The sequence below is a fragment of the Lissotriton helveticus genome, chromosome 5_1 (assembly GCF_964261635.1).
Source record: "Lissotriton helveticus chromosome 5_1, aLisHel1.1, whole genome shotgun sequence".
In the NCBI taxonomy this organism is placed as follows: domain Eukaryota; kingdom Metazoa; phylum Chordata; class Amphibia; order Caudata; family Salamandridae; genus Lissotriton; species Lissotriton helveticus.
Window position 1 is genome coordinate 1,987,964,037 of NC_136065.1, and position 24,882 is coordinate 1,987,988,918.

At 43.7% G+C, this 24,882-nt stretch overlaps 1 protein-coding gene across 1 annotated transcript in view; it reads right to left on the bottom strand.

The window, feature by feature from the left end:
* Positions 1-959: 959 nt before the first annotated feature.
* GABBR1 (gamma-aminobutyric acid type B receptor subunit 1) overlaps positions 960-24,882 on the bottom strand; it is a 685,831-nt gene continuing 661,908 nt past the window's right edge. Inside the window, exons 20-23 of the mRNA XM_078645697.1 lie at positions 17,641-17,768; positions 15,078-15,206; positions 3,853-3,996; positions 960-3,021 (exon numbers count right to left, since the gene is read on the bottom strand). Of these exons, the coding sequence (XP_078501823.1) occupies positions 2,776-3,021; positions 3,853-3,996; positions 15,078-15,206; positions 17,641-17,768 (647 nt within the window). The 3' untranslated portion in view covers positions 960-2,775. The remainder of the gene's footprint in view (positions 3,022-3,852; positions 3,997-15,077; positions 15,207-17,640; positions 17,769-24,882) is intronic.

Here is a 24,882-nt window from a genome sequence, read left to right on the forward strand (position 1 = left end):
TAGTTTCCAGTCTCAGCTCTGTTGACCAGGTTGTCTCCATTCGTTCAACTACAGTCAGGTCTCTGGCTTCTCCTTGAGTCCGGATGGTTAAGTAATGCATTTTGGGCCAGATGTAGGAAGCCAAATAGCGATCGCAAATGCAGAAATTCTCAGAATTTCAGCCTTTGCAATCGCAATTTGACTTTGAGCAATGTAGGTAAGATTAAACACTCGCAAAATAAGAATTCGCAAAAATTGCGATTCCCTATTTAGCGATTGCATTTAAGGAATCGCAAATTGCGATTCCTTAAATGCAATGTAAGTAGCACAAACTTAAGGAATTGATAATTACCACCAACTTCAAGTTGGTGGAAGTTAGCGATTTCCTTTAAAATAGCACTTTTTTGCTTTTTTTAAAGTGCCATATGGCACACATTCATGCCCTTAGGGCATGTATGTGCACCACATGTGCACACATGCATATTTCAGGGGTGCAACAGGGTGTCCTTTTGGAACCCTTGCACCCGTGAAATTACCCCCGCAATTTGCGAGTGCCTCTTGGTTACTCGCAAATTACAGGCACAAATCCTATTCATTCCTATGGCCCTCTTGGCCCTTAGGAATGAATGGGATGGTATTCCTTGATTGCAAATCTCAATTTGTGATTCGCAGTTAAGGAATATTAAGGAAACGCAAATATTTTTGCGATTCCTACCTACATTCAATTGAGCGAGTCCTTAATCGCTATTAAGGACTTGCTAAATTGAATTTACCTACATCTGCCCCTAAGTGGCATCTTCGAAGTCACTTTTTCATGAGACACAGAGTAAATCATACATAGCAATTTTTCACAGCCTGTGGAATACACAGCTATTCACATGGGGAAGGAGGGGTAGAACCGACACAGCGCTGTAGGCCCAATGATGAAAACAGGTGCTTACACTCTGGGCTAGTTCACAGCATGTGATACACACAATTGGTCTCACACTTTGGTACATACTCATTTATTAAAACATTGTGGTACTGTATGCAGTGACACACCCTATGATGTACATTTATCCCCACAATTTGAGGCTCACAGAGTTATTCCGAGTTATTCCACACTCTGATGCTCACACATTTATGCGAGCAATGTAAAACACATTTATTCACCTTCTATGGAACTAGGGCTTACACCACTATTCACACCCAGCAATACCCACCATAGGGGAGATGGTCACTCTAAATGTGTGAAATAGACAGTTATTCAGACTGTGTTGGGCGCAGTCATTTACACTTGGTTTCAAACAATTATTCACACCCATCAGGGTTCACAGAGACATTCACACTCTTTGATATACCCTGTAAATCACCCCATATGAATGACAGTTATTCACACCCTGTGATAAACACACCTATTCACACTCTGTAGCACACACACATTTGTTCATATCCTATGATCTACATTTCAGTCACACGCTCTGTAATGTTTAGATATGACACAATATGCACATTTACATATAATAACCAGTATAAGTAGCAAAAATGTAAAATTCTACATATTAATACCCACATCACTGAAATCACCCACTCAGAGAGAGCCCACACCTCATATTTATGCAGGTGACAAGCAGGGTGTTGTGGGGAGTCTGGCATGAGGCGGGGCTCACGGTGATAGACAGCTCTACTATAAAGTGCCAAGAAGCGGGAATACTTTTCACAAGTTTGAACTGATATAAAAAGAGTAGGAGACAATCTCCTGCCTGCCTGTCTCCACCAGGCTCAGTTTGGGTGAGTGCATGGGACGGTGGGGTGTCTGAAAGGGAGGGGTCCCAAATGGCATCCTGAAGCGTAGACTGCATTACACAAAAGACTGAAGGTAGCAAGGGCCAGCGCTGGAGACAAGACGGGGTGGGAAACCCTCTGGGATGAGAGATGTACGGGGCATTTGGTGGTGTGTATGTGCGTATAATTCACATGCAGCATGTTTAGTACACACCGTTAATTGCCCTTTTTAAGAGTTATGACCAAACGCTGTACTGGCACCACATGCTATGCCGGAGGGAGGAAATGACCCCTAGTTAGGGCAAGTGAGACACAGAGGCAGGTTGAGACAGGCAGGCGGCTTACGGTTATTTACAGAGAGGCTCCTCCATGTTTGATCCACATCAGATAGGCCTGGGGTACAACTTCTGGCAGATACACTCTACCCGGAAGGAATATATGGCCACCAGTGTTCCTCTATCTGGAAGATGTTGATGAAGAACCTGCAGGTAGACCTGCCCTCAGTGGTGGATGGGGTGGAGATATGTGCATGGCTGGACCCACCTAACCCCTGATACAACAGACAGAGGTTTATAGACACCACTCCCACCTTGCATGGTCTTCTACAGCACGTAAGGATTGATCGAACAGCTGAGCCCCCCTCTACTTGTGCAGCAGATGGGCAGAGGTGGGAACCACTGCTGGCTGTGCATGCTCTTCTACTTGCACTGCAAGCTGGAGTGACAGAATCCTTTGTCTGTCGAGACCACCTCTTACCGGTACATCAGTATGCGGACGCGAGCCACTGCTAACAGTACACCAGTCCTCTTCTTGTACAACAGGAGGACGTGGACATCAGCCCCTGCTGGCATAGCACCAGTCTATAACTTGTATGGCAAGTGGCCGCAGACAAGAGTCATTGCAGGCAAGGACTCATCGCTTGACTTGAACATCAAGTGGAGGTGGACAAGAGTCATTGCAGGCAGGGACCCATCCCTTGACTTGAACATCAAGTGGAGGTGGATAGGTTCTGCTGCCTGCGTGAGGCGCCTTTTATTTGTACAGCAAGTGGACGCGGCTTCCATCGCAGTGGTTGCGGCCTAGCTTCTCTCCCTGTTCTGATACCAAGCAGCGCACCAGTGGTAGGTTGTGCTGGTGCAGGGATGAGGCTGCAGTCGCAGCGTTGTTGAAGTGGTTGTCAGCACAGTTATCCCGCGACGGGTTGGAGAGCCGGCGGCGAGAGCGCAGCTCACGGCGGTCAGAGAGCTGCTGCCGGAGGTCAGAGACACGTTCTTCTTTCTACAGAAAGAGAGAGAGAGGGGATAGTGCATGAAAAGCAGAGAAGAGATATGACAAGGATCCACACTTGTAAGATTACATTTCTTGAGCATTCTCCCTCTTTGCCGCAAGTCAGGCCGAGCCCTTCAAAGCGATTCTCTTTGGGTCTGTGTCATAAAACATTTCCCATGAGTAGCCATGACATAATCCTGACTCATTCAGACTCCAGAATTACCTACTAGTGGAAAAGGTTTGTAAATGGGGCCCTGTGTGTGCATGCATGTTTGGGTGTCTGCTCAGGGACACCCCACCGCAGTCTGAATTTACTGATGTCTGTCTTTTCTTTTTCTGTATAACAAGTAACTTAGCATAAATATGTCATCCCATGATTTTCCAAAACCATCAGCCAGTGTAGTAGCAGTCTCTCAACCATGGTGGACATTGGAGGAAACAGCAGGAATGAAACTTCACTAGAAGTTCCAGCTAGAACTGCAGCACACACAGAAAGAGGATTATGCCTTCCAGGATTGTTTTTGTGCAGGAAAGTGTCCCTTCCGGCACAAAAATAATCCTGCATGCAACACTTGCATTGACTTGCTGCGCTGCAATGCAGCACAAGCTCATAAATGAGCCCCAATGTATATTTGTGCTACTGGCTTACCTGCTTTCTTTGCAGTTTAGAAAAAATAATTTAACTATGCGTTAAGTAGGAAGTATCATGTGGTGATGGTTGCAAGGTCTTCAATCTCTCCACCATGCTGACTAGTGCAGAGACCTAGTGTCAATCTTTATGTGTAATCAGAAACAGGAAACTGAAAGCAGAATCTGCCACATATGTTAAACCCTCCTCACCTCAGAGATAATCTTCTCCAGTTCCCGGTTTTCTTTTTCCAGCAGACGGGACTTCTCCTCCTCGTTGTTGTTGGTGGAGGAGCCTGTCTTCATCGTGTCCTGCTGCTCTGACTGCCACTCCCCACGGGTGATCAGACGGCGCATCTGAGAATAAAGCAAAAACGAAATATGCAGTGAGACAAGTTACTTGTTTTGGTGCTCTGTCTAACCAAGTGTTTCCTTCCAGAGATGCTCCGCAAATAAACATGACAGTCTGGATGCCTCTGGCAATAGACACAACACTTTAGAGGATACCGGTAGATAGAGCTAAAAACAATAATTCTGTGGTGGCCTACAGAAATCGATACACAATTCTAGATAAAGCCCTATGAGCAGGCCAAAATGCACTAGATGAAACCTCAGGAAAACTTAATACACTAGGGGCCAGATGTAGGTGTCAAAATACCGGTCGGAAACGGCCGAAAATCGATACACAATTCTAGATAAAGCCCTATGAGCAGGCCAAAATGCACTAGATGAAACCTCAGGAAAACTTAATACACTAGGGCCCAGATGTAGGTGTCAAAATACCGGTCGGAAATGGCCGAAAATACCGATTTTCGGCCGTTTCCGACCGGTATTTAGACATTGGTATGTAGGGGCATGTAAAATTACAGAATCGGTAATTTTACCGATTCGGTAATTTTACCGATTCGGTAAAATACCGAATTGGTAAAATTACAGATTCTGTAATTTCAGATGTAGGTAGCACTGTTTTCAGTGCTACAAGGGTTTAAGAATTCTTAATTTACCACCAACTAGTAGTTGGTGGTAAATTAAGAAAACCATTGAAAAAGCATTTTTTTTGCTTTTTAAACAGTGCCATGTTGCAGACATACATGCTCGAAGGGCATGTATGTCAGCAACATGTGCACCCATGCACAATTGAGGGGTGCAACAGGGTGTCAAAGTGACACCCTTCAATATTTCCCCCAATTACCGATTCGGTATTTACCGATTCGGTAATTGACATTGATTCCTATGGGCCTCAAGGCCCATAGGAAACAATGGCAGTTACAGACTCGGTAAATACCGATTCATTAATTACCGAATCATACCGATTCGGTAATTAATTCGGTAAATATACCTACATCCCATTGCCAGTTCTTATATACCGAATCGGTATGATTCGGTATTTAAGAATCGGTAATCGGGGATTACCTACATCTGGCCCTAGGAGAGCCCAGTATTCCAGGCAAGGTTCCATGACAAAATATTGTGTTAAAAAATATCGAGGCACTTGGAGGCTTAAAGGTTTAATTTGGATTTCACAATAGGTCTTTAATAAGAATCCGCTATCTTTCTCTGATCTTCAATTACAATTTTCTTTACCTTCTTCTTGTAAACCTCAATATGATTCACTCTTACCTCCTCTCGTACAATACCTTTCTTCCTTACTGCCTAGCCCTACTATTTCTACCAGATGTTCTAATCGGCTTCTTCTCTATATAGAAATGTATTTTTCTCCTCTGATAGGGCTAAGGGGAAGACTGAATTGGCTTGGGAAAAGGATCTTGCAGAATGTTGGTCTATCCCGTTTTGGGATAAATAATGGTTAAAAATTCATAAGACATCAAGAGCAGCTAACACATCTCAGACTCTTTATTTCATATACCACCGCCTTCTTTTTACCCCAACGAAATTAGCCTCTTTCTCTACGGATTTCTACTCATCCTGTTGGTCCAGCACAGCTCCTTCAGCTGATTTAAAACAAATGCTTTTTGATTGCCCCTCCCTTTCCCATTTCTGGTTTCTAGTTTGGTCCCAAATTAATAAAGTCTTTCACACCCACTCTCTTTTTCCCTCTTTAAAATCTTTTTAGGCTCCTTGTCACCTTCCTGGCCACATCCATCTCCTAACCCCTCCTTAATTGACTTACTGTTAGCACTAGTCCTCCATTTAACAACTTTCAATTGGAAGCAAGCGGATTAAGTTACTTTCAGAGCTTGGTGGAATGCTGTTTGTTTCCATCATAGACTGGATACAAGTAATGTCGCCCCTATATCTTTAGCCATTAAAAGAGACCTTTTATGGTTACCTCTATCCACTTACTTGACTGATATAGCTTCAAATTCTGCTGCTATCGTTAATACTCCGGATGAAGTCAGAAAACCTCCATAATTCGTTTGTTGTCTTTTTAACTTAGTTCCAGATATGTAATTTGATACTACTCCTTTTTCCCTTCAGTTCTGTATTTTAAACGTTTATGATTATAGTATGCTTACTAATCTTCTGATTTATGAAAATGGAGACTTAGGCCCCTATTAGGTTGAAGGGCGGACTTTGTCCGCCCGTCATCCTACCGGTGAATGGGACCACCCGCCATAAGGGCGGGGGTCCCGTTGTACATATTAGGATGCGCCCGCCACAGTGACGGGCGATTCCCGCATTTTTAGCATTGCGGCGGGCGGTGCTAAAAGCACCCCCCGCCGCAATGCTAAAAATGCACGTTGTGCATTGAAATGCAGGGGGGTGCCATAGGTACCCCCCATGTGCACCCGCCGGAGTCACTGGGGGCCCGCAACGGCCCCGCAGGGGGACTCCGCATGCCTTTCCGTGGCGGCATTGCCACCACGGAAAGGCATTTACAAATACCTATCCTAATATGGCTGGCGGTGTCTAAAAGACACCGCCACCATATAAACCCTTTTCTGCTCAGGCCGCAAGGCGACCGGGACGGAAAAGCGGCGGACGGTCTTTCCGTCCGCCGCGGTACCCCCCGCCATGCTCATATGGCGGGGGGTCATTCAGGGTAGGATGGCGGGCGCATCGCCCTCGTCAGGCCGGCGGTGGCTACCGCCAGCCTGGCGGGGGCAATCCACCCGCCATCCTAATGGGCCCCTAAGTTTCAGATAGTACTTTTACTTTTACTGTTTTTTAAAATAAGATTGTATTAGACTTTTTGATTTTTCCCTCCCCCTCCCTCTCTTTTCCTTTTTTTTATCACTAATATGTTTTCATTGGTTCCATATTTATAATTTTCTTACATTGTGTTTTCTCTTGTATGATGTTTATTACTCTATATGCTACCATTTTTTCTTCACATAAACTTTAAACCTAAAATAAAATATATTGAGGCACATAAATATTGTGACAAAAATATTGTTTACATGAATACCATTTTGCTATACTTATATTAATATATTGTGTAAAAAATATCCAAAACAAGGCAGGAATATCGATTACTCAAAATACATTTCCACTGTAAAGCAATATTTTAATAATACTACAGTTAAAAGTAATACAATTTAAACTATATAATGTAAATGAATTACAAACACGTTTATAAATAAAAAACAGTAAGACAATTTTTCAAATGAATTAAAATTAAAGAGTTAAAAGTAAAGTCAATTTAAAATTTTACAAACTGTATACAACCCCACAAAAAAAACAAAATGTAAATGTAAACATAGGACTTTAATAAATATATATATATATATATATATGTAAGTATATTATCAACATATTTTCAATAAAAAAATCTCGAAAATATTATCAGTAAAAGCAATTAGGAAAACATATATACCAAAATATAACAATTAAACTAATATAATAAATATAAAAATTCAGTTAAAAAATAATATGGACCATAAATATAGAAATATTTTTTAAAAAAATGAAACATACAATATTAAGTAGCCATAAAAGAAATTACTGCAAATGCCGGTCACAAACATTACATTAAGGGGCTGATTATAAACGTGGTTGGAGGCTTTCTGACCGACATGGTCGTTTTGCGGTCCAACTGCTGAATTTCGATGTCGGCGGTCGGAACGGAGAACCCACCAGTTATTCCGAGGAAGTTCCGACTGGCTCTTGAAGTCTTCCATCTGGTCGGAATCGCACCGTATGGACGGCGTTTCCGTCGTCGGGATACGATGTCGGTTTGCCATAGCCTTTCAGTGCCGGCCTTTCCGATATGGAAAGGCTCTCTGAAAGTGACTTTGGGGGTCCCTACCACGGCCCCCTTGCCTCAGAGGCCTACGGTTGTTGGCCACAGGATGCAGGGTTTTACACACACCCCTTTTCTTTATGGGTGCCTGTGTTACATCCGGTTTAAGGCCGTAACACAAGCTCCCTTAGATTAAAGGGAGTATCCGACCGACCAGTATTCGGTTGCATCTTAATCAGACAGTCGGAATCGCTGACTGGAGGTTGGTTGTTCCGAGATGGTGTCGGTTGGAGGCAACTCTGACTAACATTGTAATAAGCCCCAAAGTATTTTACTTTCAAAGGATTATTTTACTATTCCCCACTCTATCATATGAAACAGTAAGGTAAGTGTTGGACTTCGGAGATGTTATAGTTACTTTTCCTCATCCTGTCTAAACAACGGCAGGGAAAGTGTTGGACTCTGAAGGGGTTAGATTTAATACTCACACTCCAATCCAAGCAACTGCATGGAAAGTGTTGGACTCTGGAGGGTTAAATTTAGTATTCCTGCTCCAGTCTATGCAACAGTAGAGAAAGTGTTGTACTCCAGAGGGGTTACGTTTCCTATTCACACTTCAGTCCAAGCGACAGTTCAGCAAATGCAGGGCATTGAAGGAACTACATATAACATTCCACCTCCTAATCATTTTGCACAAAACATTTAAATAACAAAAATAAAAAATAAAATCATATTATAAAAAAAATACATATTATTTATTACTAAAAGTAAATTAGAAAATATGCAACACTATTAAAAAAAACTTGTGATAACATTTACTTCCTACCACAAAAAAACAGGATCACTAAAAAGACATTACTGATTACGAGTTTTGGCAGTGCGGGAGCAGATGGCACGCCACAGCCACACTCCCGCACCGCCAAATCTTACTGCCGCCCGCCCGCCAGATTACAAGTATTTTTGTGGTCTTGCAGACAGCGGCATGGCAGTCCTGCGGCAGTGTAGTTTAAAGGCTCATGGTGAGCCTTAAACTGCACAGTTGCGGGACCGTCAGTGCACATTCCTGCATGGGAAGAAATGCAACATGTCGTGAATTCCTTCCTGTGCAGGAACTGGGGGTGCACAAATACAGGGGAGCACAACATGTGCCCCCTGCATGCAGTCCTCTACACCAGCAGTTTCATGGAGATAGAACCTCAATGAGGCCACTGGCGGTGAGGAAAGTCATAATATGCTTGCCGGTACCTCAGAGCACCACCAGGCATATTGCGGTCCTTAGACTGCCGGGCCACTGCTCCCTGGCGGTTGCGGCAGTGCAAAGGGGGTCCGATCGACTAGTCATAATAGGGTGGTCCGACCGCCGGTGCATCGGTGACTGGACCGCCACCAGCTGGGCTCCATGAGTCTGGCGGACCGTGGACCACCAGACTCATAATCAGGTCGTGATTAGTAAATACATATTAAATACATTAAATATTAAATAGATTAAATACAAAAAAATATTACTTGAACAAAAACAAAAATGTTAAAAAGGAAAAATAAATGTTACAACATTATTAAAAACATTAGGGGCCAGATGTAGGTAAATACTATTTACCGATTCTTAAATACCGAATTTTACCGATTCGGTACTTAAGAATAGGTAAATAGTATGTAGGTAATTTTCGGTAAATTTTGCTGAATCGGTAAAATTCGGTATTTACCGAATCGGTAATTTCCATTCATTGCTATGGGCCTGGAGGCCCATAGGAATGAATGGGAATTACCATACCGAATCGGTAAATGGGGAACACATACAAGGGTGGCAGGGTGTCACACTGACATACTGTTGCACCAATAAATAGTGCATGGGTGCACATGTGACACACATACATGCCCTAAGGGCATGTATGTCTGCCACATCAAGTGTTGTAACAGCAAAAAATTGCTTTTTCAAAGGTTTTCTTTATTTACCACCAACTTGTAGTTGGTGGTAAATAACGAATCCTTAACTGAGGAATGTACTCACTTGAGTGCCCTCTACATTACGGATTCAGTAATTTACCGAATCGGTATGTTAAGAAATCGGTAATTTACCGATTCATTAAGTTACCAATTCAGTAAAATACCGAATCCTACAAAAATGCCACCTACATTCCAAATGCCAAATACTGGTCGGTAATGGCCGAAATTCAGTAATTTCGGCCGTTACCGACCGGTATTGGGTGACCTACATCTGGCCCTAGATCCTATATTATTCAATGAAAGAAAGTGCGTACTATTTCCAACACTAAACAAAAGAATATTCAATTAATCAAGTAAATAAATATCATTAACCATTAGTTTAAAGAATACTGTAATTTCAAAACCTTCCCACCCTATTCTGCTCCAAATCCACCAACCTGCTACTAAAATATACATTACTCACAAACATGTAAATGTTTATATATACTGTACAATTAAAAAAAGACATTAAAATAATTATAATATAAAACAATTTACATAATCATACATTACACACTAAGGACCTCAATATGATTTCGGTTGGAAACCAAACCAACCGACTCCTTGACGGAATCCGTTCTGACCGACTCGTGTTCGGTGAGTCCGAATGACCAATTATGATGCTTCTGAACACCATTCGGAAAGTCTCCCACTGACTTCAATGGAAGCCTGTGTTCCGACCTACAACACAGGCTCCCATTCAAAAAGTGGGGTGGTTGCGTAAAACCTTGCACCCTGTGGTGGGCACCCCATGGTGCCTACCACACTGTGCATGGTTTTACAGGGGGGTCCCTTGGGTACTCCCACGGCCACCAACCGGAGGCCTCAGAATGAAGGGGGTCTGCTAGGGCCTGCAAAGTCAGTTTCCAACAGCCTTTTGGTGTCAGACAGACCGAGTTGGAAAGGCTGTCAGAATTCGACATCGTAATATGTCGGCCGGAAACGCAATCGCTAGAGCTGTATGATTCGGCTTCGACCGACTTGGAGTTTTTCGAATGTGGTCGGAACCGATTCGGATTGAACAAACGGTTTGCTTTCTGACGAGAACATCTTAATCGGTCGGTCGGAAATGTTTCTGACTGAGTCGGAAACATAGGTTCCGACGAGGTTTAGTGGAATCCGTTTGGAGCCTTTCCAACCGACATCGTAATCCGCCCCTAAATTAGCAAATAAAAATGAATTGCCAATAAAATGAAATTATTTGTACTCTAACTTCCTACCCTATTCCTCTACAAAAGCAACAATTCACTACTAAAATGTAAGTTAACAACAAAACAAAAACATTGAACTATACAAAAAAATTAAACCAACAATTACAAATAAAACAATGTAAATGCTTAATATTCAATTACAATAATTAATAACCAACTTAAAATAAATTAGCATTCATATAAAATTAACAGTAATTTAAAAATCGTCCTACTCCATTCCCCAACAAAAACCAACAAACCGCTGCTACAATAAAACCATTATGAACATTTAAAAAAGTAACTATCTAGTAAAAATAAAAAACAAAACTTAAATACATAAAATAACTAATAAACAACTGAACAATGAAAATAAATATCAATTAAATATTTGATTAACAATACAAATTTAACATTAAATTAATTATTATTTAAATTACTTCCCAACCTATTTCCCTACAATCACAACCTGCTACTACATTAAAAATTACTAACTGTAAAAAATTTGACATTTCAAAATATAGTACACATAATAATAACCACTATAATAACAAAAAAACCTACAATTATTATTTTAAGTAATATATAATAAATTAATTAAAAAAAATATTTTTGCAACTATAGTTATTTAAATGATATTAAATCAAACAATGTTATATACCCGTGGTACTCATAGTACGGCCGGCGGAGGCCTTCCTTGGTGTCCCACGAACCTTGCAGGTAATGTACCCATGGCCCTCAGAGAGAGAGAGAAAGTGGAGAGAGAGAGAGTGGAGGGAGAGATTGGAGAGAGAGATAGGAAAGAGAGAGAGAGAGAGAGAGAGTGGAGCAAGAAAGACAGTGGCAAGAGAGAGGAGAGAGAGAGTGGAGAGAGTAGAGAGAGAGACTGACTGACTGAGAGACTGACTGACAGAGAGAAAGAGACTATCAGAGACTGACTGAGGGAGAGAGACATGGAGAGAGACTGACTGGAAGAGAGAGACTGACTGAGAGACTGACAGAGAGAGACTGACAGAGAGACTGACTGATTGACAGAGAGACTGACTGACTAACTGAGAGAGAGAGAGAGAGAGAGAGAGAGAGAGACTGACTGACTGAGGGAGAGAGAGACTGACTGACTGACCGAGAGAGACTGACTGACAGAGAGAGAGAGAGACGGACTGAGAGACTGACTAACTGACAGAGACTGACTAACTGACAGAGACTGACTGACAGAGAGACTGACTGACAGAGAGTGAGAGAGACTGACAGAGAGACCGACTGACAGAGAGACTGACTGACGGATAGACTGACAGACAGAAACTGACAGAGAGGGAGACTAAGAGAGAGCGAGACTGTCTGACTGAGAGAGAGACTTACTGGCTGAGAGAGAGAGAGAGACTGACTGAGAGATAAAGACTGACTGAGAGAGAGACACTGTGTGACTGAGAGAAAGACTTACTGACTGAAAGAGAGAGAGACTGACTGAGAGAGAGAGAGACTGACTGAGAGAGAAAGACTGACTGAGAGAGAGACTGACTGACAGAGAGAGAGAGACTGAGTGACTGAGGGAGAGAGACTGACTGACTGACGGAGGGAGAGAGAGACTGACTGACTGACAGAGGGAGAGAGAGACGGACAGCGAGAGAGAGAGACAGAGAGAGACTGACAGAGTCTGACTGACTGAGAGAGAGAGACTGACTGACTGACTGAGAGAGAGAGTCTGACTGACTAAGAGAGAGAGAGAGACTGACAGAGAGAAACTGACAGGGAGAGAGAGACAGAGAGAGACTGACTGACTGAGACTTACAGAGAGACTGACTGACTGAGAGAGACTGACAGAGAGATGGAGAGAGAGAGAGAGAGAGACTGACTGACTGACTCAGGGAGAGCGAGTCGGACTGAGAGAGACAGAGAGAGACTGACTGAGAGAGAGACTGACTGACTGAGACTTACAGAAAGACTGACTGACTGAGAGAGACTGACAGAGAGAGAGAGAGACTGACTGACTAAGAGAGACTGACTGACTGACTAAGAGAGACAGACTGAGAGAGACTGACTGACAGAAAGAGAGACTGACTAAGAGAGAGACTGACTAAGAGAGAGAGAGAGACTGACTGACTAAGAGAGACTGACACAGAGAGACAGCAAGACTGACAGAGAAAGAGAGACTGACTGAGAGAGAGACTGACTGACTAAGACTGACTAAGAGACAGACTGACTGAGAGAGACTATCAGAGACTGACTGACACAGAGAGAGTTACAGAGAGAGAGAGACTGACAAAGACTGACAGAGAGACTGACTGACAGAGAGAGAGAGAGAGAGACTGACATAGAGAGACAGACTAAGAGACAGAGAGAATGACTTACTGACAGATAGACTGACTGACAGAGACTGACTAACTGACAGAGAGACTGACTGACAGAGAGAGGGACTGACAGAGAGAGAGAGAGAAAGAGAGAGAGACTGACTGACTGGCGGAGAGATGGACTAAGAAAGAGACCGACAGACAGAGAGTGACAGAGAGGGAGACTGAGAGAAAGAGACTGACTGACAAAGAGACTGACTGAGAGAGAGAGTCTGACTAACAGAGAGAGAGACACTGACTGAATTAGAGAGAGAATGACATACTGAGAGAGAAATGGACTGACTGAGAGAGATACTGACTGACTGACAGAGAGAGAGAGAGAATGACTGAGGGAGAGAGAGACTGACTAAGGGAGAGAGACTGACTGACTGAGGGAGGGAGAAAGAGACTGACTGAGGGAGAGAGATACAGACAGAGAGAGAGAGAGAGAGAGAGAGAGAGACAGAGAGACTGACTGACTGACTAAGAGAGACTGACTGACTGAGAGAGAGAGTTGACGGACTAAGAGAGAGAGAGAGAGACTAACTCACTAAGAGAGAGACTGACTAAGAGAGAGAGAGAGAGACTGGCAGAGATAATGACAGGGAGATAGACAGAGAGAGACTGACTGAGAGAGAGACTGACTGACTGAGACTGACTGAGAGAGAGTCTGACTGATTGAGAGAGAGAGAGACTAAATGACTGACTCAGGGAGAGAGAGACAGACTGAGAGAGACAGAGAGAGAGACTGACGGAGAGAGACTGACTGACTAAGAGAGACTGACTGACTAAGAGAGACTGACTGACAGAGAGAGAGACTGACTAAGAGAGAGAGAGACTGACTGACGTAGAGAGAGAGAGAGAGATACTGGCAGAGAGAGAGAGAGACTGACAGAGAAAGAGAGAGACTGACAGAGAGAGAATAACTGACTAGGACTAACTGAGGGAGAGACTGGGACTGACTGAGAGAAAGAGAGAATGTCTGAGAGACTGACTGGCTGAGAGAGAGAGACTAAATGACTGAGACAGAGACTGACAGAGAGAGAGACTGACTGCCTGAGAGAGAGACTGACTGACAGAGAGAGAGACTGTGATGGGATTGGGGTCAAAGTGTGTATGAAGCTATGCAATTCCTCTTAAGATTGCTATTGTGTGCTAATAAAAATGCATTATCAAAATATGCTCTTTGTAATTACATCTACTTTTGAAATACAGCATTGTCGCATTGTCTAATATTTTGCAACAAGTCTAATTTTGTTCTACTCTAGCCACGCCCCCCCACTGCCCCCCCCCACCCCCCACTGGCGCCCCCCCCACTGACCCCACCCCTACTGGTGTGGCCCTCAGCCACAAACCACACTGTAATTTTGGCCCCCAACAGAACGTTTGTGAGTACCCATGTTATATACCAAAATAAAAAAAATATTCTTGCCAATGATATTCTGTTACACGATACCTCCGGACAAATAATATTTTTGACACAATATGTATGTATTGCAATATTAAAAACTTGATATTTTGTCCAAACACCTCTAGAACTTGGCAGAGTACTTGGCAAGTACTTGAGGCAAGGTTTTCAACTTGGAGATGCACTATGTCCAAGATGAGGCTTTACCAATGACAAGAAAACAACGTCCCTTTTTCTGTTGCCTATACCTCTCCACTGCACCCCAACATTGTTTTTGCTCCCCTGATGGCCAGGTCACACTGTTTGACACTTAGACGTCAATAGATAGGGTACACGCTTGATGTAGTCTCTCACATTTTGTCTCTATTTAAGGACTACCAGTCACGCACCTTTGGAACAAAGAGTACCACCAGGGTGATGTAGGCCGAGAACACCACAGCCAGTGCAGCAAAGGCAAAGGCAGCATCCTGCTGGCTGTTCAGGATCATAGTGACCGGAGCTGTGATGAGACAGAGAACCTGTAGGAATGGGAGGAATATGAGAGTTTGTATTAGCCTGCAGAGAAGATCCATTAGACATTGACCCAAAGAGCACATTGATGAATAAAAAGCCAGTTGTTCCTAGTATCACTCATCCAAGTATTACTATTTCTAAAATCCCAAGATCCAAATTACATCTTTTTGAGGTACCTCAGACTGTGGTCAATGCTGCCTTTAGTCATCCTAAGGTTTACCTCAAGTTGTTCCTTGATGGTCAAGGTTGGTATTTCATAAGGTTTATGTGATGAGGATGAGAGAGGGTGAGACACTTATATGGCTTTAGTTGATTAGGAAGGGGGTGAGTGAGTCACTCAAAAAAACCTTCAGGTGACGGAGGCAGGGAAGATACTACTGTCTGAGAAGGGCTGGCTACTACAGGTTCACGTGATGAGGATAGAAGAGGAAGCTATCAGCCAGATTCATCAAGCCGAAATCGGCGCGCAAAGGGCCAGATTCTGAGAATCTGGCCCTTTGCAAGAGCTATTTTTGCATTTGGGATTCATCATCCCAAATGCAAAAATCGCAATTTTAGAAATCGCTAAATTGCGAATAATTGCATTTAAGGAATCTCAATTTGAGATTCCTTAAATGCAATTCATGAACCATTTTAAAATTGCGAATTCGCAATCTGCGGCCGCTATTTACCGCGAAGTCTAACTACGTGGTAAATAGCGAAAACGTAGAAAAATGCACTTCAGTTGTATGTTACACACACACATGTCCTGTGGACATGTGTGTGCGCAACACCAGTATACCTTACCATGGGGGTATGCTCTCTAAACCTTCAGGTGATGTAGACTGGGAAAATACTACAGTCTGAGAATGGAAGGCTCCTACAGGTTCAAGCGATGAGGTAGAATGGAAATTGAGTTAATGTAGATCTATGATATGGGAGGGTGCTTCAGGTGATGGAGGCCAGAAAGATACCACAGTCTGAGAAGGGAGATCTACTACAAGTTTATGTGATGAGGGTGGGAGAGGGTGAGACACTATGGCTTCAGTTGTTAAGGATGGTAGTAAGGAACTCACTCACCAAACCTTCAGGTGATGGAGGCTGGAAAGATACTACAGTCTGCGAAACAAAGGCTATTACAGTTTCACATGAGGATAGGAGAGAGAGCTGTACTTATTAAACATTCAGGTGATGTAGGCTCAGAAGATACTAGTCTGGGAATGGAGGGCTCCTAGAGGTACAAACGTTAAGGTAGCTATGATGGGAATGGAGTTAGTTTAGATCTGCAGCCTAATGTGACATCAACAGAGGTGATGCAGATACTACAGCCTAGTGTGATGGAGGTGGGGTAGATACTACAAGTGTATATAATGGAAGTTGAGGAAATGATGTAGCTTAATGTAATTAATCTGGAAAAGCTACTAACGCGTCATATGATAGGAATGCAGGTGATATCCATAGTGAAGTTTATGATAATAGAGGTGGAGAAGATACTACATGGGATGGAGCACCGGAGCGCTACTACAGCCCCAGGTTATCACCATGTAAGTGAGACAGATACAATAGCTTCAAGTATTGGAGGTGGGGGAAATACTACAGTTTCATGTGGTAAATATAAAGAAGATACTACGGCTTCATGTGATAGTGATGGATGTAGTGCCCATAAAGCAGCTTGTGAAGTTGGATATGGAGAAGAAACTACAGTTCCAGTGGATGAGGATGGATGAGAGGGAGCTATTATAACACCAGGTCATCAGCATGGAGGTGGAGAGATAAAACCACTAGAGGCTATGAGTACAGAGGTGAGTGAGATACTCAAGCTTCAGGTGATAAGGCCGAGGGTGAGCAGCAAGAGACACTAGCTTCAGGTGATGAGGATGGAGGCGAGGGAGATATTCATGTAGATAATAGTTGCTGGGAAGGTGGAGTGCAAAAATAATTGGAAGTGTCAATCATGTCTTGCAGCAGCAGAAACGAGCACACATGGAACCAATAAAGCAACATAATATGTCAGTAATTTCAGAGCTTATGAACTACTCCCAATATAGGGCTCTATAAAGTTCTATTTGTATCATGGGCAGCACTGCTAGCAGATCTGCCAAGTGAAGGTGCCTAATGGCCACTTCCATGCCACATTAATATTGTCCCACGTATGTATCTTGTTGCTCCCAACATAAGCAAAAACATTTCCAGTGGGATTTGGAGTAATGTTATACATTTGTGGCTAGATACATTTACATCATGGCACTGAGGAAGAAGAATGCCACTTCCTGTAAAACGATGAGTGTTAATGGTCAATGGCTATCACTTCTGGTGATGTCACTTGGGGCAGTCTACAGGCGTCTGAAGTGTCTTCTCCAACACCCCTAAATTGTGGAGAGAAAAGTCCACTTGCTGGGAGCTTTCTCCAACCCCCTAAATTGTGGAGAGAAAAGTGCACTTGCTGGGAGCTATACTCACTGCCACGTTGTATATCGCCATCCCCACAGCACGATGATCGTTGATTTTCTCAGTAGAAACACTTTTGGTTTCATAGGCAAGAAAAATCCCCAGCAGCAGCAGAAGCCCCTTGAAGCCATAGAAGATACCTGACAAAGAATGAGAGAGATGACAAAAATGAGAGAAGGTCTTTTCCAGGACACTGAATGTCAGTCTTGATATAGACATAACGCAATAAGTGGTGGAAGTTTACGATTCACCTCCACAATTTGCAGTACGTCCAAAGCCTTTGAATTATAGTGATATCTGTTGGAAAAGGTAAAACTGATGGAAGAGAAGAAATGTGTGCACATGCAGAGATGCTCCTCTCCAATCAGTGCCCAGGAGAGGTGAACATATGTGGATACCGTCCAAACCTGGGAATGTTAGTTCGCCAGTGCATACACTTATATTTCTCGAGTATGTAATTGAGAGAGAAAAGCAGGACTTGGACATATGTCTACCCAATCACGTTTTATAGAGGTGTTCCATAACTGAGCCTATGGAATAAAAATCAATGTGTTCACATGTGAGTTTTGACTCATACTTCTAAGGTATAAACATACATCTTCACAGAAAGAGCGGAGGATGAGTGCATCAGTGCATGGAAAGAAAAACAGCTCATTAATGGGATTCACCACATGGCCAGGAGTACAGTGGTCATTCTAGTCTTACCCAGAGCCACATCGTAGCAAACCAAGACCCCAGCACCTAAAGGAGCATCAGTACATTTACAATTCAGGGGGGAGCACGGAGATACAAGGAGCTTTGTTTAGGATGTTTTCAGCAGGAGATGCTGCTTACAGCACCACCGGGTGTGAACTGAGAAGACTTACAAGGCTTACTCAATCAACATCAAGTTAAGCTACTACCCTCTGACCTCCAGGTGGAATGGATCTGAGGGGTTAGTATTTGTGTACCTGCAGCTCTCTCAAGAAAAAAGATACATCTTTGAGCTAGAAATCCTGCTACCTGATCATATTATGTAGCTACCAAATAAAGATGTTATGTACAGTAACTTCTACTTCGAACAAAAACAACTTGCAAAGTCCATCTCCAACGTTTGATGGCAGGTGTGTGCAAAGCATGTCATTTACCATAGCGCATATTGCAAGCAGACTTATATGGAATGGTCAAGAAGGGAACCCGACAACCCCAGAACAGCACCAGCTTCTACTTGGGGTCTCAGTGTAGTTCTCACTAGGTTAATTGTGGCATCCTTTGAGCTGTACCACTCAAGCTTCCTCAAATTCCTCTCCCAGAAAGTGGTCTTCCTTGCTACTTTCCTGCAATGAGTGAGTGAACTTCAAGCTCTTTCAGTGAAAGAACCACACATGCAAGTCCACAAATACAGAATCTTGCTTCAAACTCTTTCTAACTTCTTGCTAAAGCCTGTACATCTCAATCAATCAATTGACTTGCCATTCTATTTCCCAAAGCCACAGTGTTTTGTAGAAAGGACTCTACATACACTAGATGCCAGGGTGCCTGTTATGTACTATATTGTGCCATCAGGAACACTAAACAAATGTTTGTTACGTCTCCCCAACCACATACTGTTAATGCCATTTCAAAGCCTGGCTATATGGATCCTTGGGTGCATTCAGCTATTTTACGCTGAAGCCAAACACACACAACACAACACTCTAACAGCACATGTCACATGGAGTAAAGGCGCCACAGTGGCTTTCTTAGGCAGCTTCCCATTAGCTATGTTATACGTAAAGATAATATGTGGTATTTGACACACACATTCATCAACTGTGTGAAATTTTAAGCCATACTGTACTTAAGACTTTGTTCGTAGCATCTCCTCTACTTGCAGGCTACCACTTTGAAAGTCTGGTTCCACTTTACAAGCAGCGTATGATCTACTGCAACCAGAAAACGTAAATCGGTTGGAATGGATTCGACATTTATAAAGCGCGACTGTCACTCTAAAAGGAGCTTCCTGGCGCTATGCGGTGGACAAGGACATTCACTATATAAGTGATGAGCAAAGTTCATCTGAGGATCTAAAGACCTAGGTCTTCAAGGCCTTTCTGAACTGGATTTCTGTTTTCATCAACCTTAAGTCCGTGGGCATAAGGTTCCAGGCCCTGGTTCCCAATGCTGCTACAGATTTTCCTCCTTTGGTTTTGCACCTAAAGGGAGAAGGCTTAAGAAGATTTGCAGATGAGGATCTGAGTGTCCTAGCAGTGGTGTAGGGGGTGAACCTGGCCAAAGATATGTGGGTATCAGGTTCTTGGATGCTCTGAAGGTGATTGAAATTACTTGAATAAGATTCTGTTGTGCATTGTTAAACAGTGAAGGGTTTTAAGGGCTGCTGAAGCTGAAGATTTGTGGGGTTGCTTTAGCACTAAATGAACTGCAGCATGCTGTACTACTAGTAGTCTCTTGAGTATGTGTTTATTTACTCCCGCAAGTAGGCTGTTGCAGTAGTCTAGTCTTGACAGGATGAGTGCCACTGCAACTATCTTCCTTGCAGGGAGTGGAATAAAATCAAATAATTTTTTGAGGGTTTTGATTATGTTGAAGCATGTTCCTGCCACCGTCAGGGCGTGAGGTCGAAAGGAGAGTGAGGCATCAAATTTCACTCCCAGGTTTTTTGCTACTTCAACTGTGTTCGGTTGGGCTAGTGCGTCTTCCGGCCACCACTGACTCGGCTTGAAGGGTTTGTCCTTTCCTATCAGCAGGATCTCAGTTTTATCAGTGTTGCATTTGAGATGGTTAAGCTTCGTCCAATGGATGACCTCTGTCAGGCTTAACTTAAAGTTAAGTTCTGCCTTATTGGAGTCTTTGTCCAGGGATAAGATCAATTGCGTATCATCGGCATATGATGTAGTTTCAATCAAATCAAATCAAATCAAAATCAAATTAATCAGTTTGCACATTGCAGTGCAGCAGAATTGTTTAAGCCCAGTAGTCCAGAGTATAATTTGCATCTCTCTTGATAAATTGTGTAGAACACTGGCACTGTTTCCAAAAAAGGAATGGGGAACTAAGCCAAACACTGCCCGTTAATATAACTGTAGAGAAGTTGTTTTGACTTGCAGCACGTTAACACGGTTTTCTAAGGATATTACGAAGTTAAGATGAACTATAGGCAGTAAATATTGTACTCATTACTTGAATGGGATAGGCCTTTCATGATTGTTGGCAGTGCTAGCAACTGCTCTGAAGCAGCTGAGACTGAGAGGGGGGCTAAATAGTTAAATGTCAGCCTTGCACCTGGCAGTGATGGAATGCCCATTGAATTGGGGCCTGTTACACACCCACTAAATACATTAAGGGGGGTGGTCATCCAGTCTTGCTGGAACTGGCTGAGTGCCTTACAGCCTGTATATATCCATATGGAAAACACACCTACCCTTTCTCTAGTGCCCTCTATGCATCTGATATGTAAGATTATAACTCTTTAAAAAGAACAATTGTTCACACATAAATTCAGTCAGCCAAAGCCGAACCTCTGAAGTAACCCCTAGGAGAGGACTGCTGGGCCTGCGGACAGGGAGATGGAATTTGAGCCTCCATGAAAGGGAGTGCAGAAAAAGGAGCTGCAATTGGCAGGCGTTGAAGGGTGCCCATAGCCTTTTCCGTCCCCGTATCCTTTTTGATTTTTTCCAGCATCTGGTCAACTTGCTGACCGAACAGAGGTTGACCATTGAACGGCAAATTGAGTACATTTTTAGTGGACTCTAGGCCAGGGCCGGACTGGGAACGAAAACCGGCCCTGGCAAAGTGCTCGACCGCCCCACCCCCCTCCCCGGGAAGGGGGGGGGGCGTTGGGGGTACGACCCAGCTCTTTGCCGGGGCCGGTTTTCGGCCGATTTTGTGACAGGACAGGGTTGATTTTGCAGCTATGCTGCAAAAACGGCCCTGTGACAAAAACGGCCCCCAGGGGCCCAAAACCGGCCCCCACCCTTGCGATGCACCGGGGGATTGCCCGATGCCCGCAACGGCCAGTCCGGCCCTGCTCTAGGCTTAAAGCTGGAGATATGGAGCCATGCATGCCAGCGCAGAAAGATGCTGATGTTGAATCCCCTCTCATCAGTGTCTGCGGCATCTAGGTCACAGCGTATGGTGATACTGGAGATTTGTTTCCCCCTCTGTAACAATCTCATAACCCCGCTTTCTATGCTCCTCTGGGAGATGTCGGAGGCGCTTCTCCTCTCATCCCACTGGGCACAGTCATATGTAGAGAGGAGACCAACAGAATTGGCAACCCGCCAGTGGTTGGTCGATTGTTCCACTCCGCTTTTGCCCAATCCATCAATGCATTTAGTTTTCTTGTCTGGGGGAGGGGTTTCACCAGTAGGTTCGGAGCTAGCCCTTTTACGGGCAATGGTAACCACCAGGGAGTGCGACGGGAGCAGTAGGGAATGTCTTATGTTTCTTGTCCACCCTGGACATGACGACTCTAGCGTGGACGGAATCCTGAACATTTTCAGTGGTGTGACAGAGCATGCCCCTGAGCATGGGGAGGTACTGGGTGTAACTGTGAGTGGAGGAAAGGGTTTTGAAATGAAGGCCTCCTCCAAAGGCTCAGTGTAGAGAGCCCTCTTATGGAAGGAGGCTGCCCTGCATATGAGCTTGCGTTAGAAGGTGGAATGATCGGGGAAGGGGCGTGCATGGTACAAGTCTGAATCTGTGTTACCTGGAGGATCGTCATCACAGGAATCCCAAGAATTTCTCTGTGATGGTGTATCCCCCAATTCCGTCCCCGGTGTCTGAGTGAGGAGACCCTCGAGGTGTGTAAGGATGGGGGTACATGGTGAGGTGGGTGGAGAAGGGGAGTGCTGTGGAGAGGGGCAAGGTGGTGGAGGGGAAAAGGGAATGGTGCTAGAAGCGTTGTTAGCTTTCGTCTGCCACTTGGAAGAGGTGGCAAGTTCAAAGCTTCCTCAAGGAACAAATGATGCCTGGAGGGTTGGGGCCAGATCTTGGAGAGTGGTTTAGTATCCGGCCCGTATGTGAGTGAATGATGAGGTGTTATTGTCTGGTGTTGTTTTTCTCCTGCATCTTTTGGAGTATCGGTTTGACGGCGCTCGAGCCGAGGCCTGTATTCGGTAGCAGCACTGAGTTTCTCGGCTCCAATGGTCAAGTCAGCGCTGAGGTGCACGCAGTCCGCGTTGATGCATTCTTCGGTGCCGAGCCAAAGCTGAGCATTGTGTTCCAAGGTGGTGTTCAGTGCCGACAATGGTGCATAGGCAGTGGTGGCCCAGCAGCCGATCTCTGAGGCCCCAGAGTGACAAGATGATCCTTGCACTGGATCTGCTTCATGTGCGAGTGATGGTGAGGGAAGTCTGTACCAAAGGAAACTGTGACGGAGGCAAGTCCTCAATCTCCAGATCTGAGTTGGTAATGTCAGTGGGAGAGAAGTCCCTTCATCTGTTGCTGAAGGTTGAGGGCGGTGCTCCCTTTCTAGGTCCTGGGATCTTAAGCGGTCTGGTGTGTCGTCTCTGCTCCTACATGACTTCTCGAGGTGTTAAGCCCAAAGGTCATGGTGTGGAGCACAGCACCACATTCGTGTTTTTAACCTTGCACTTTTTAAAAAAACCTTAATCTTTTGAAAAAAAAGAGAAGTCAGGCGTTGGGGATTGTACTTTTTTTAATTGTGAAAGGGAATTATTGAGGGGGAATTCGCGATGGTCGTCTGACCATAGAGCTGCATTCTACACTTCTTACCATAGAGTTGCCAGGAAGATCAGCACTCTAGTGGTCATTGGTACAGCCTTAAATGGCAAATGCGAGGCAGGCGGACTGGTGAGTGGTGCACAGCACCACACTTGTGTTTTTTAACCTTGCACTTTAAATTATTATTTTTTTTTTTTTAAATGCACCATATGGTAAGCCTTTAACTGGATATATCCAATTGGCTGAATAATGTGAGTATTTTGCCTTTTGTTCCATCATCTTTTATTGCTATGTTAAAATTCCGGGACCCACTGATGTAAATGTATATATTTTATTTTCAGATGGTTTGTTTCATGGGTGCTCAAAAAGTGTTTCCCTGTCCTGATGATGACCCGATCTATTACGAGGGTCAAAACTCTGTTGATCCACCCTTGGCAAAATTGGGATAAAACATTGATTGCACATTGCTTTTGTAATAATACAGGCAAAATATATTAAATTGGAAACCCACTGCCATTTGGGACTTCTTTTGTTTACCCTGTGTGTTATTTTTGTACATTGTTTAGTGTAACACAGTGAGCCCAACTCGTTTATTTTTGTATTGTATTGTCCTCTTTTCTTGACTTAAATGTTTTGCTAAATTTTGATCTGGAACCATTGTGGTTTTCCATTATCTACGGCCCCTGGTTTAAAAGAGCCGCCCCTGTTTGGCAAAACTGGCACACTATGCAAGCATTTGAATATGTAATGAGTCCCTTATGGTGCCTTTGGCATTTTTGCAAATTTATGTGAAAATTGTCCTTTAAAATGTACTATTACACAAAATTGTTTTAAAATTTTTCTCTCGGGGATAGAAATCTCCTAAAAGAGGTTTGGCTTACTCGCTCAGGGTCAAGTGTCATATAATGTCACTTCCTGTGATGTCATTAAGGTGAAAGTGTATGTGATGTCACTTCTGCTACCCCTCACGTTTTGGTGAATCGACTCCAATGAATGCGCACATGAGGACCTTGCACTGAAGTGCATGACGATCTATTTTCTCTCCCTTCCTTTGCTTTCCCTGCTCCCCATTACCTACCCTGCTCTGTCTATTTAAAATTCCACTTGCCCCAGTGCACCATCTGTCTTCCGCCTTTACTATAGGGGCAGGTAGCCATATGAGAATGTTTTTTAAACTATTCCAAGATGGCAACTCGTGCGTGTACGTGCATCCACATGTGTGCAAGCACTGAGGCTGTCATAAAATGCTTTTTTCTTTGGCTCATGGAAACCATTCCAAGATTCCCCCATTGCTTACACTGCATGAGAACTCACAACAGGCCACCTAAAAATAGTTTGTGCCATAAATAAATGAGAAAACTAGACAGTGGCAAAGCTAATAGGTATGTGCCCCGGTGCCACAGGAGCGATTTATTGGGTTTGCTAATGCTTGTTATAGACTGTCATTATGGTATCTCTGCTCTAGCGAGTGGGGACCCGTTTTCCATATATTACGGCTTTGGTAAGATTTGTCGTTATGAACACTCTCCATCCAAGTAGATAAAAAAAGATGTCTGACCGTTACCATCAGGTTCCACTGCTTGTCTCGGT